Source organism: Schistocerca cancellata, chromosome 2, assembly GCF_023864275.1.
Source record: "Schistocerca cancellata isolate TAMUIC-IGC-003103 chromosome 2, iqSchCanc2.1, whole genome shotgun sequence".
Lineage (NCBI taxonomy): Eukaryota > Metazoa > Arthropoda > Insecta > Orthoptera > Acrididae > Schistocerca > Schistocerca cancellata.
The window spans coordinates 909,877,232-909,891,754 of NC_064627.1; the positions used below are offsets into that span (position 1 = coordinate 909,877,232).

Sequence of the window (14,523 nt, forward strand, 5' to 3'; positions counted from 1 at the left end):
GTATGAATATCAAGTGCTTAGGTGGGAAAACAGTCCTGAGCAAAGAAGGGAAAGGCGGAGAGAGTATGTAGAGGGTCTATACAATGGAGGTGACCTTAACTGAAATATTATACAAATGGGAGAGGGTGTAGATGAAGGTGAGATGGGAGATATGATACTGTGAGAAGAATTTGACAGAGCGCTGAGAGTCTTCATTAGTTGAAACAAGGCCATGAGAGTGGATGACATTTTGTTGAAACTACTGAGAGCCTTCGGAGAGCCAGCCATGATAAAATTATTCCATCTGGTGTGCAAGATGTATGAGACAGGCGAAATACCTTCAGACTTCAAGAGGAACGTAATAATTCCAATTTTAAAGAAAGCAGGTGCTGACAGGTGTGAATATTACCAAACTATCAGTTTAATATGCCAGAGTTGCAAAATACTGACACAAATTCTTTAACAAAGAATGAAAAATTGTTACAACCCAACCTAGAGGAAGATGGGAGAACATGCAAGGCAATACTGAAGTTAAGACCCACTTTATAGGTTTGGTTAAGTAAAGGCAAACGTACGTTTATAGCATTTGTAGACTTACAGAAAGCTTTTGACAGTGTAGACTGGACTATTCTCTTTAAAATTCTGAAGGTAGCGGAGACGAAATGCGGGAGCAAAAGGCTATTTACAACTTGTACAGAACCATATGGCAGTTAAGAGTTTGGGGGGGAGGAAGTGATTGAGAAGAAAGTAAGACAGAGTTGTATTTTATCCCTGATGATAATCACTCTGTACATTGAGCAAGTAGTAAAGTAAACAGAAAAATACTGGAGTAGGAATTAAAGTTCAGGGAGAAGAAATAAAAATTTCTGATATTTGCTATTGATACTGTAATTCTGTCGGATAACAAAGGACTTGGAGGAGCAGTTAAACAGAATGGACAGTATGTTGAAAGGAGGATATAAAATGAAAATCAACGAAAGCAAAACAGGGATACTGCAACATAGTCAGATTATCAGTTGACGCTGAGGAAATTGGACTAGGAAGTGAGACACTTTAAAAATAGTAGCTCTGCAAACGCTGAATGATGTCATTCTTCATCAATTCCTCTACCTGGCCGCGAATTATTCGACGTTCTGTTGCTGACCCATGGTATGCTTTCTGGCTTATTAGTTGATGATCTCCAGTGCCAATCCGGTGCTTCACTGTTGATTTGTCTAACTTGCTCTTCACCTGTGGATTGAAGCATTCAGAGAACTCTTGAAGAATGGCAAGTAGCTTTCTCTGTTGTTCCTTAGTGATATCTGGTGATAGTAGAGCTAGAAGATCTTGTGTCATAGTGGTAGCGCTAATTTCGCCCACAGACTCAGAATGGTAGGTTTCTACGGCGCTCACCTGTTCTGCAATTAACGGCTCAGCATTTGCTACGCACATGCGTCTTGGGAGGATCTGCGGTTCTCGGCGACCGTTAACTATCCACAATTCACCGAATCCGTTCTTACATGAGACAACATAGGCTGGGATGACAAAGTTATTCTTCAGTGGTATGCTTCTCTTACATTCCACTACAAGATCCATGGGTTGATGCATGGCATGATACATGACTGCTACCTTTCTCGCGCTGACTGCAGGAATGATCACTTCATCCAGCACACAGTCTCCACACACTCGGATGTGCATCTTCCTGTCCAGAGTATCTTATCTCGTCTAGCATTATCTTCGAGTGACCACAATCTATAATTGCTTGAGAACCTATCAAGAAGTCCCATCTGAGAATGAAGTCTCTTGTAAGGCGATGAATTCTAAGGGCTGCATATGGCCACTTATACCCACACGAATGACACACCTTCCTGTAGGTTTTACATATTTCCCATTAGCCACCTTCAGCAGATATGTTTTGTTGTCGATGAATACAGTTTTCTGCAACTGGCGACAGTATTTCTCCGAAATGACTGAATGTGATGCTCCAGAGTCCACAAGAGCTTGGGGGTGGCCATCCATGAGCATATCGATATAGTTTCCTATCATTTATTTAGTGATCAACGGCGGAGGATTTTTCTCTTTGGCGGCCTCATCTCCAAGGAAGGTCGCATTTCCATTGACTTGAAATGTCGATATATTACTGAAGACGACACAATCCACAAAATCTTCGTTGTCATGCAGCAACGTTTTGTTCGCTAAATTTGCATGTAAACCATAGTCAGTAGGTATTAGAGCTTGTAACGCTGTAAACGATAAGGACGTAGTTGTAAGCGTCTCCCTGAAAGTTTCCACACAAACTCCACTGGAGCTGCTAATTCATGATTAGACTTCTGAAATGATTTCTTGTGACTGTGTGAAAGACTCTCACTCGTTCAACACATTCTTCAGTCACTCTTAGTCATTCCATACTCTTCCCATTGAACTACTTGAGTTGCTCTTTCATTTGGTGTATTTTTTACAATTGTAAGTTGAACGTAATAAATGCTACAACACCTTAAAACCAGTATGTTCATTTTGAAACACCCTTTATTTACATTACACGAGGCACACACGATAAAAGAAAAATTAATGCATTCAGGCACTTCAGTGATTTCTAGTGTTATTTAGACAGAATTAGTATGGGATAAGAGATGGTTGTGGCCACTGTTTTGCGTATTGTGCAGTTTACCAGGCATACTTGATGAAATTCGTAAAATGTGATGAAGGAAACTGACAGTGCAAAAAATGACTTAAGTTTAACAGTATTGTTATGTTGATAAACCTGAAACGACAAAGACCTATTGAAAATTGTCTTGTCTGACAGTTACCTGCAAAATGCTTTATGCTGTCCAAATATGAATTATTTTCTGCAACTCTCCAGTTTTTCCAGATTTTGCCATGTCAGTTACAATATTGTTGCACCTAAACAGTGTTTTTAAATTTTGGCCGTAATTTGCCTTGAGATTCTTGAAGACATAAAGCTGCAGAAACAGTAATCCACTGATCGTTATCACTGATATTGTTGTAAGCAGTTCATAGACTGCACAAGCAACTCTTTTTTTCTGCTCAAAATGATAAAAATGCAGGTTGCAGTTCTTGCACGAAACTTGACCGACTGGCTTATTATGCACAGCATTTTGGAGAATACCAAGAAGCTATAATTTGTCTATAGTAATACCTATCAATGACATCCCCTCTACACATGTACTGGAAGTAAACTTTGTAATTTTGTAACTTCCTTTTCTGTATAATTTTCTGAAAATATTTAACCAGTTCAAAGAATCCTGGAAATCAATGATGTTAATCTCACTTTCAATTCAGAGGGCCTAGTCTCATAGACCTCCCTCACTAACAGTATATTGACTTTCACAAGTGGTTCTAAATCTTTTGAATAGTTTTTCATTTGAATAATTTTTGTAGTTTCATTTTGATGCATATTTTGTACTGTGCGTAAATCTTTGTACCATTCATATACTTCAGTTCAATTTTACGAAACCATACCGGCAATGCTGAAAGTTAAGCATTTTCTCCCTCTTTTGTTTAACTAAAAAATTTACAGCATTATCTTTGTTACTGAAAGGTATTCCTCTGTGTTTTCTTTGGGCCATTAACATACTGTATTTGTGCTCTGAACTTTAATTAGCACAACAATCATTGTTCAAACCCCAATTCACAGAATCACATGAATTCCTTCCTGTGTCTTCTAATGTTTCCACAATTTATAATGAAATGTCGAAATCATTCAAATAAATGTCCAAGAAATTAATAAATAAATAACACACATGTAGATCTTCATAAGAAATAGACAACTGCAATTACATACGATGTTCCTCTTATTTCATCTTTGTGAAGTTGAAAAATTAATTGGATACCAGATTACTGTGAAACTACGTAACCTCTCCAAAAACAGATACTATTAGCAAACATATATGAGGAGAACAAAAAGGAAACTAATTCAGTTTCACCCCATCGTTAACACTTAGTGATACTGCAGAGGCAACTGCTAATTATTATCCATGTTAAATGAGTTGCAAATTCAAGTGAATAGTAACTGTGAACAACTGTATCAGTGAAGCTATCAGTGGAAACTGAAATTCGCTTTACAAATTAAGTTTGCTTTGTGCCATGTTATCCGTTCACCTATGTGCTGTGAATCAAAGATACTTTCCTGTCATGTTGCACATGTGCCATCTGCTACAGCTATGGTAGGGTGTACATTTTTCCAGACACCTGGCAAACTGGGAATTTGACAATTTTCAATAATTTATAAAAATATTTGCTGCTAAAATTTTGACATTTTGTTTCTTTTGGTATATTCTTCCCATATAAAAAAATTTCAGGCCAGGTATTGAAATGTCAGGTTTGACAGTTCCCTTGTGAGTGGCAACTGCGCATGATGGGAGCAGCACGGTTAGAGGGGGAGGATAGTATAGTGAGGTGGAGGCAGGTATAGTGCAGTTTGAGGGAGTGTATAATTGATAGCTGCAGGATACAAGATGTGTTATTACCTCAGGGACCTGAGGAACAATATTTTCAAGCAGGTAAAGAAATTTTTGCTTATTGCATCTGTGATACTCCATCCAATAATCAATTGCCAAATTGATTTTCTTCCTTCAGAGAACAGCACTTCATGCCAGTGGGTTGGGGTTGATAATCCATAGTTTTCAAAAAGTTGATATTTTAAGCAAGTGTGGATTTCAGTGTGTATCCACATAGCTATGTATACTGGTCTCTTTCGTAACAATTGTTTCAGCTGTTGTCTGGTGATTTTTAGTATTGCATGATTCACCATTAGAATTTAATTTTATTAGTGTGATTAGATAACAGGCACATTAAAATAGAGATTTCACAATGGTTATGTATTAGTATTACCTAAGTATTGTGAAGAACAAACATTTTTGATCATATGAGTAAAAATTGTATTACATAGATGAAAAAAAGTAAATGGAAATTATTAGGTAAATTATGCTCTGTTATTTGTTAGCGAAATTTGAGGTTGGTACACGAAGTTGGTGTTGTGATGCTTGTCTGCATGTTTGTTCTTTTGAATAGGCCCAGAGTACTTGAGAGATATGTGGTCATTCATCTACCCTGAACTGCTAAGAGCAATTGATACTGAACCCGAAAACGAGGTACTGGCAGAACACATGCATTCAATGGCAAAGGTTTGTAGACGTATTTCTGTCTTTACTGAAATCATATATAAATATTTTTGTTGTCACCAAATGTTTCTTAAATTTTAGACAATGATTAAATAATGAAAAGACCAGGTTGCAGTACAAACAGTATAGTATTATGAAAAGGGGAGAATGCTACTCACCTTAAAGATAATCTTGAGCTGCAGACAGGCACAACAGTCTTTTCGTGCCTGCCTGCAACTTGAAATTGTTATGGTGAGTAGTAGTCTATCCTTTTCATAATATTGTTTGCATAATGGTTAAGTAACTTCCCAAGTTGTTACATATTACGTTGATGAAAAATGTTAATGTTTGGATTACATGTGACTGCACTGAACACAAGTTGTGAGTCGAGCTGCAGAGGATGGAATAAAGACAATATTATGAAGAGGATAGATTTACTTACCTTATAGAGATGTTAGGTTGGAAAAGTAATTTGTTACGGGGCTATTGCCTCACTTCTTATTACCAACTAGTTTTTGTTTTGTGGCAGGTGTTTTCAGCTTTATCTTTTTGCCCCCCCCCCCCCCTCCCCTCCCCCCTTCCGCAAAGTATTTCCTTTCTGCTTCAAATATTGCCCCTGTTTCTTATACTTCGCAGTAATATTTTGGTAGCGTAAGTTATATTTCTTACTGCAAATTTTCCTCCTATATTTTAATGTCTCATGCTATGTGTACTGAATCTGTGTTTGTTTCAACAGTGCATAGAAACTCTTGGTAGTTTCTACTTGACAGCAGAAACTGTGGGTGAACTAATCCGTATTGTTGACAAAATTATGAAGGATCACTTCGAAAATGCAGCAGCACGACAAGAAAAGAGGAAAGATGAAGATTATGATGAGGTGAGCTTATGGCAATATTACTCTCCATAACTTGAATGAAATGATGAGTGCTATTATTGTGCCATCATAACACTGAAATGCTTGGTTTGCAGGTGGTAGAAGAGCAGCTTGTTGATGAAAATAATGAAGATGTTTATATATTGAGCAAAGTTGCCGATATTGTACATTCCCTTTTTTTGACTTACAAAGCAGACTTCTTCCCATTCTTTGATCAAGTTGTTGGACACTTCGTAAAATGCTTGGTGAGATATTTCACGTGTACTCATTTTCTTAATATTCCAATGTTATTAAATTAAATTTTTGCTGTGTGTCTTTTCAGGTTTGCGATTTACTTGAAAATTTCCTTTGAGCACATAGTATTTCAATAAGATGATATTATTTTCTTCATAATTGGCTGTGAGCAGTAGTAGTGCACTTGTTGTTCTGGCATCAACCCAGTTTGAAGTATTGTTATACCTGGGCCACTGAACATGTCATTTCAAGGTAACTCCCCAGGCGTCATAGAGTTGGTAATATAACTATCAAACAAGTGAGGAACGCGAGGCACTGTGTCTTCTGAACAAGTAATGGCAATGAACAAAAGCCGGTTCCTGCGTCGACGCTGCCAGGTTGCCAGCTTCTGTGTAATCATTGTATGTTAGTGTGGGAACGCTTTGTGTTGCTGCTTGTTAAACAATGTCACCAAAATTGTGTCGTTCACCAAGCAACAATCCGTTGTGTCATGCAGTGTCGTTAAATAGTCAGGCCTTGGAATTTCTACGGATGACTCTAGAGTTTTATGAGCAAGAAAAACAATTTGTTTCTGTTCATGGGCATGTGTCAATTTCTGCTGCTAAAGTTTTAGAGTGTACCTCGAACACTCTAGGCCTCAGTGAAAGAAAAATTATAAGAAAGGGGTGCTACTTCAAGACTTAAAAGACAGTAAAGTAAACACCCCCCAGGGGGTTCACAACTCTTTTGTGGACACGTGCGTAGCGAGCACGGGACCCCGAGCTAATGTGGCCCTCCTTCCTTTCCGGGCTGCATACCTTCCCTTTCCTCATCCTTCCCCCTCCCCCATCTTCGCCTCCCCCCCCCCCCTCACCTCTGGCTCTTTCCTTCCCTTTCTCCCCCTCTGGGGGTATGGTTTGTGCCTACGTCCGGAGACGGACGCTCTATACTGTTACAAATTCCTTGCTTTCTATACTTGCAAGTCTTCGTCCTTCCTCTGTCCTTCTCTTTTCCTTCCCGCTTCTCTCTGCACTTTTCTCCGCTGCGGCGTTTGAGACCCCTCTTCTTTCCTTTCCCTTTCTCTTTTTTCCTCCCTGTGCGTGTCTGAAGGCCGACCCACACACTTCCATGAGTAGCCGGTGACGGGGTAACGCGTAATTCCCCGCCCCGGGTAGACAGGTCGGACACATATGTACCCCCTGGTAACGGCCAGGCCCAGGGAGGGGTGATTAGCTGAGCTGATACCTTCCGAAAGTGCCGATTGGTCCCTCCGTCCGTTTGTCGGGAGGTGTGACCTGAGGTGTGAACAATCACCTAAGGCGGGAGTGCCCTCAGTGAGGGGCCCCCACAAGGGAGGAGCGCGCCATCGGAGACGCTGGTAATCATGGGGGATTCTTCCGCAGTGGTTTCCTCACCTTCCACTATATCTGCTCACAAACGTAAGTTCACTGAGTCTCAGCCACAGACAGTTCTTCCATCGTTGCCACAGTTCCTTGTTGTTTCTCGGTCTGACGAAGGTCACGACTTCTCCACGGTCAACCCTTTCATTATTCAGAAAGGTGTCGACGCAATTGCAGGTCCTGTAAAGTCTTGTTCCAGATTACGGAATGGCACCCTGTTGTTAGAAACAGTCAGTGCCCTCCAGGCACAAAAATTGCTGCGTACTTCTCTGCTCCACACCTTCCCTGTCCGGGTGGAACCGCACCGTACCTTAAATTCCTCGCGTGGAGTCGTTTATACACGCTCCCTCGATGGATTTTCTGATGAAGAAATTCAGCACTACCTGTCTGACCAGGGCGTAACGGCTGTTCATAGAGTTATGAAAAGGGTTGACACGAACATCATTCCAACCCGCACTGTCTTCTTGACATTTGACAAAGTTCAACTCCCATCGAAAATCAAAGCAGGCTATGAGATAATTTCCGTTCGCCCTTATGTCCCAAACCCTACGCGTTGCTATCGGTGTCAGCGGTTCAATCACACCAGCCAATCCTGTTCCAATCCGGCCAAATGTGTTACGTGTGGCAAGGATGCCCATGAGGGTGCTTGTCCACCTCCATCCCCTCGCTGCATCAACTGTATGGGTGACCACGCTGCTTCCTCTCGAGATTGCCCCGTTTTTAAGGACGAAAAGCTCATCCAGGAAATATGAGTGAAGGAAAAGGTGTTGACCTTTGCTGCTCGGAAATTATTCGCCAGTCGCCAGCCCACCGTGCCTCAGACAGGAAAATACAGCACTGTCCTTGCTTCTCCTCGGCCAACAAAGGAGGCAGCCACGCAGACTTGCGACCTCACCTTTAGTGCCACGGTCGTCAGATCGGCCAGCGCAAAGATCGCCCGTTCAACCTCACCACTTTCGCCTGCCCACTCTATGGCTCACCCTTCATCGGGTTCTGCTAAATCTCGAGCCCAAAAGTCAGACACCAAGCCTTCCAAAAAAGAGCATACTCGTGAGGAGTTTTTACATACCGCAACTTCCCAACCATCGGTTCCTCCTTCATCTAAACGTCATACTTCTAAGAAGGCTACAAAGAAACCCAGTTCCTCTCCTTCTCCGCCATGGCGTGTCCCATCTACAGCACCACCTGGCGGAAATCGCCCTCGGCCATCTTCTGTGTCGCCGAGGCGCACTGCTGGTGGCCGGTCAACCGGCCGATCATTGGTGGCAGGAGCTGCTCCTGACCAACCTATGGATCAGGATCTTCTGCCTTCGGCTGAATGCCATTCCATGCTGTCGGTCGCTAGCTCCGAGCAGTCTTGAGTTGACAGCAACTTTGGTCACATTCCTCCATTTTCTGTTCACCCCATGTCCATTATCCACTGGAATATCCGCGGCATTCGAGCCAATAGGGATGAATTGTCAATCCTCTTATGATCCTACTCGCCGGTCATCTTCTGTCTTCAGGAAACAAAGCTACGTCCCCATGACCGCTTTGTTCTCCCTCATTTTCAGTCCGTCCGATATGATCTCCCCTCTGTTGAAGGCACTCCAGCCCATGGAGGACTCATGATTCTTCTCCATGATACTCTCCATTATCACCCAATCCCCTTAAACACTTCCTTCCAAGCTGTCGCCGTCCGTCTTTCCCTTTCCGGATACACGTTCTCTCTTTGTACTGTATACATTCCATCGTCCACACCAATGGCACGAGCTGATCTCCTCCATCTTGTTGGTCAGCTTCCACCCCCCTATTTGCTGGTTGGGGACTTCAATGCCCACAACCCGCTTTGGGGATCTCCACATCCTTGTCCACGTGGCTCACTATTGCTAGATGTCTTCCACCAAGCGGATCTAGTTTGCCTCAACACTGGGATCCCTACATTTTTATCTGCCTCCACGACAAATTTATCTCATTTGGACCTTGCGGTCGGTACTGTTCCGCTAGCTCGGCACTTTGAATGGTTCGCCCTTGATGATACACACTCGAGTGACCACTTTCCATGTGTCCTTAGACTGCAGCCTCAACTGCCATACATGCGCCCGCGACGATGGAAGTTTGCCCAAGCTGATTGGACACTTTTTTCGTCTGTAGTGACATTCGATGACCGTCACTTTCCCAGCGTCGACGATGAGGTCACACATATTACCGACGTTATTCTTACGGCTGCGGAACATTCAATACCACGCACCTCTGAATTGCCCTGGCGCCCCCCAGTTCCTTGGTGGAACGGGGCATGCCGTGATGCAATACGTGAGGGGCGACGTGCTCTCGGCGTTTTCCGCCACCATCCTACTTTGGCCAACTGTATCCGCTATAAGCAGTTCCATGCGCGATGCCGTCGCGTCATCCGCGATAGCAAGAAGGCAAGCTGGAAATTCTTTATTAGCTCATTTAACACCTTCACTCCCTCCTCGGAAGTTTGGCGTCGGCTTCGATGGTTCTCAGGCGCGCCTAGTTTCTCCCCGGTCTCTGGGCTCACTGTCGCGCATGATACATTCGTGGACCCCGTCGCAATTTCTAACTCGTTGGGTCAGCACTTTGCTGAGATTTCGAGCTCTTCCAATAACCCGCCAGCGTTTCTCCCTAAGAAACGTGCAGCGGAAGTGCGACCTCTTGCTTTCTCCTCTCAAAATCGCGAAAGCTATAATACTGTTTTCTCCATGCGGGAACTCCAACATGCACTCTCTTCTTCTCGCTCCTCCGCTCCAGGACCGGATGGTATCCACGTCCAAATGTTGCTGCATTTATCAACCCATAGTCTGCATTACCTCCTTCGCCTTTATAATCGAATTTGGACCGACAGTACTTTTCCCAGACGATGGTGGGAAGCTATCGTCGTTCCCGTTCCGAAACCTGGAAAGGACAAACATCTCCCCTCTAGCTATCGCCCCATTTCTCTCACGAGTAGTATCTGTAAGGTTTTGGAGCGTATGGTGAATTACCGTCTAGCGTGGTGGCTGGAGTCCCGCAGTCTTTTAACACCTGCCCAATGCGGATTCCGAAAGCTTCGTTCTGCCGTTGACCATCTTGTTGCTCTCTCCACTTATATCATGAACAATTTTCTCCGGAAATGCCAAACAGTAGCAATATTTTTTGATCTGAAGAGAGCATACGATACCTGTTGGAGGACGGGCATCCTCCGCACACTGTTCTCTTGGGGCTTTCGAGGTCGGCTGCCCCTTTTTCTTCGCGAATTTATGGCAGAGCGCACATTTAGGGTGCAGGTGAACACTACTCTCTCCCGTACTTTCTCCCAAGAAAACGGGGTACCCCAGGGCTCCGTGCTGAGTGTTGTACTGTTTGCCATTGCCATCAATCCAATTATGGATTGTCTCCTTCCTGATGTCTCGGGCTCCCTCTTTGTGGACGATTTTGCGATCTACTACAGCTCTCAACGGACCAGCCTTCTTGAACGGCGTCTTCAAGGATATCTCGATCGCCTCCACTCTTGGGGCATCGAAACCGGCTTCCGTTTCTCTCCCAGTAAGACCGTTTGTGTTAATTTTTGGCGACGTAAGGAGTTTCTTCCACCCTCCTTACATCTAGGACCTGTCAACCTTCCGTTTTCAGACGTCGCTAAATTCTTGGGTCTTACGTTTGACAGAAAACTATGCTGGTCCTCCCACATTTCGTATCTTTCGGCTCGCTGTCTGCGATCCCTCAACACCCTCCGTGTCCTGAATGGTACCTCCTGGGGAGCAGACCGAGTGGTCCTTCTCCACCTCTATCACGCCTTAGTGCGCTCGAAATTGGACTATGGAAGCATAGTCTACTCCTCTGCTCGGCCGTCTATTCTTCGGCGTCTCGACTCTATCCACCACCGTGGATTACGTTTAGTGTCTGGAGCTTTTTACACCAGCCCTGTGGAAAGCCTTTATGCTGAGACTGCTGAACCTCTGCTGTCCAATTGGCGAGCAGTCCTTCTGAGTCGTTATGCCAGCCATCTGTCTTCCATGCCTGCTAATCCAGCCTATGACATATTTTTCGACGCCTCCTTTGATGTAGGGTATGCAGGCCGCCCCTCCTCCCTACTACCACCGGGAGTCCGCTTCCGTCATCTGCTCCATTCTCTTTCCTTCCACTTTCCTAAAACCTTCTTGACAACTTGGGGTACAGCACCGCCTTGGCTCCGTCCCCGGATCTGCCTGCTCCGTGACCTTTGTCGATTTCCCAAGGATGGTACCCCTTCACTTGTTTATCGTCGGGCATTTGCTGCTCTATGTGCACAAATGACGGACGCCAGATTTATTTACACCGACGGCTCGAAAACATCGGTAGGTGTAGGGAGTGCCTATGTTGTTGGCGACACCCCAAATCACTTTCGGCTTCCCGACCAGTGTTCGGTCTATACTGCGGAGCTTTACGCTGTTCTCCAGGCTGTCCACTACATCCGCCGCCATCAGCGGATACAGTATGTTATCTGTTCAGATTCTCTCAGCTCTCTCCTCAGTCTCCAAGCTCTTTACCCTGTGCACCCTCTGGTCCACCGGATTCAGGACTGTCTGCGCTTGCTCCACCTGGGGGGCGTCTCGGTGGCGTTCCTCTGGCTCCCGGGACACGTTGGTATCTGCGGAAATGAGGCGGCCGATATTGCAGCCAAGGCTGCAGTCTCTCTTCTTCGGCCAGCTATTCCATCGATTCCCGTCGCCGATCTACGGAGCATTTTATGTAGTCATGTTGTTCATTAATGGCACGCGCACTGGTCGACACTTCCCCAAAATAAATTGCGGGACGTAAAAACTCTTCCTTGTGCTTGGACCTCTTCCTCCCGAACGCGTCATCGGGAGGAGGTAATTTTAACTAGACTCCGGATAGGGCACTGTCTTTTTAGCCATCGACATCTTTTAAGCGGCGATCCTCCCCCACTCTGTCCCCACTGCTCTCAGTTGTGGACGGTAAGACACCTTTTAATTGAGTGCCCCTATTTTACTCCGTTACGCGCCCGTCTACAGCTGTCGCCTGATATATCGTCAATTTTAGCAGATGACACGCGATCGGCCGATCGCGTTCTAGAGTTCATTCGTGCCAGTGAAATGACGTCAGTCATTTGAATTTTTTTTTTTTTTTTTTTTTTTTTTTTTTTTTTTTGGGGGATAACCAACCCCTTTCTGTAGTGGATTTTTAAGCCTTCCTAAGTGAAGTAAACAGTGTGGAAGAAAGCCCCTGTGGGAGAAACAGTGTGTTATATTGATTCTTTCCAATCTGATGCAATTCGTCGGCACATATACGGATACTACAAAAGGAAAGAATATCCCACAATTGCAAAGTTGCTAATTTCTTTGAAAGAAAGTGAGCTTTTCTCAGAGGAAAAACGTCACTTAAGATGATATTAAAAAGTATGGGCTTCTGTTTTAAAAAATTAGATGGACGAAAACTGTTCCTTGAAAAAGCTCGTGTTATTGCAGCTTGTACCATTTTCTTTCACAGAATTGTAGGAAAGGACATATACTCAATCATATGGCTAGGTGAAACCTGGGTCAACGCTGGAGAATCAGTTGAGAAATGCTGGACAGATGGTACTCCGAATAGCAGTGGTCATTAGTGAACAGGAAGAGGATCCTGACTTATTGTGGCCCGAGCAGTACCTTCAAACTGCTTTTTGCCTGAAGGATTTTCAGTTATTCAATCGAAAAAAGTGGTAACTATCGTGAAGATAGGACCACCCACAGTTTCTACAGTGGTTTGAAAATTTGTTGCCCCAGTTTAGTGTTCAGACAATGTTTGCGATGGACAATGCACCGTTCTATGACATGATTTTAGACAAAACTCCCACCAATAGTGACCGTAAAGAAACTACGGTGCACTGGTTGCAGATGATACACATTGCTGCAGACATGAGTACGACAAAGCTGCTGTTATACTCGCCCGTAAAACAAAATAAACTTTTGATGCCTAAATATGTTGGAGATGAAATTTCAATTGGACACGCTCACTTGGTAATTAGACTACCGCCGTGTCACTGCCATTTCAATCCAACTGAATTGGTTTGGAGGGAAGTCAAGGAGTGCATTAGAAGTAACAACAAGACTTCTATTATAACAGAAGTGGAAAGACTGCTACATGAAGGTCTTGCTACTGTAGACGCTACCTCATGGAGGAAAAAGGTAGACCCTGTTGCTAAACTGCTAAGCGAAGCACAGACTATAGACGGCATTATAAATGAAAATGAGCAATTAATGATTTCTCTTGATGATGATGAAAATGGTTTCAGCACCAATTCCAATGATAGTGAAGGAGAACTGAATGGAATTGTGCCATTGGCATCGTACATTGGAATTAATTCTTTCCATCTCCAATCGGGTGGGCTATGCATGTTTTGCTTTATTTCTTTCCATGAGTGTGGATAGCGTGTTCTTTGGTATGCTTAGATTTACATTATTATATGACATTTTAAGTTCAGCTATTATGGTAACAATTTGGAACGAATTTTCATAGATATTGTCATTAACTATGGGTGTTTTTGTTTCTCGGCTTCATATACTATCAAACGCTTAGCCTCCGTCGTCGTTCTCCATTGTTAGAAAAACGAACTTTGTTGCACTTATGTATAAACATTGATTGTAGCTTACATTTACAAAACATACTTCGGAGTTGTGGGCGTGTGTGGTGGCAGCTACTGCAACTTCGCACTCGCAGTATAGCCAACCGCATGCGATCTGTGACATGTTTCACCAGCCCGGGTATAGTGTTGAACCTCTAGTTGTAGCAGTTTTTTAAGCTCTAGTGCTCTCTATGACTTTTGATACACCACCCACTCCTTTTGTACGTTATGTTGTGAATCGTGCATTTTCTGTGCAATTTTTGAGTGTGATTAGTTAGATTAACTTTAAGATAATGTTACTGTATTTACCCGATTATAAGATGAGGTTTTGTCCCAAATTCGTCATTCAAAAATATGGGGTTGTCTTATAATTGC

The 14,523-nt window shown here is 43.5% G+C and overlaps 1 protein-coding gene across 1 annotated transcript in view; it reads left to right on the forward strand.

Moving 5' to 3' along the window:
* LOC126162845 (importin-5) overlaps nucleotides 1-14,523 on the forward strand; it is a 164,262-nt gene that overhangs the window by 113,598 nt on the left and 36,141 nt on the right. Inside the window, 3 exon segments of the mRNA XM_049919608.1 lie at nucleotides 4,990-5,102; nucleotides 5,815-5,955; nucleotides 6,048-6,197. Of these exon segments, the coding sequence (XP_049775565.1) occupies nucleotides 4,990-5,102; nucleotides 5,815-5,955; nucleotides 6,048-6,197 (404 nt within the window).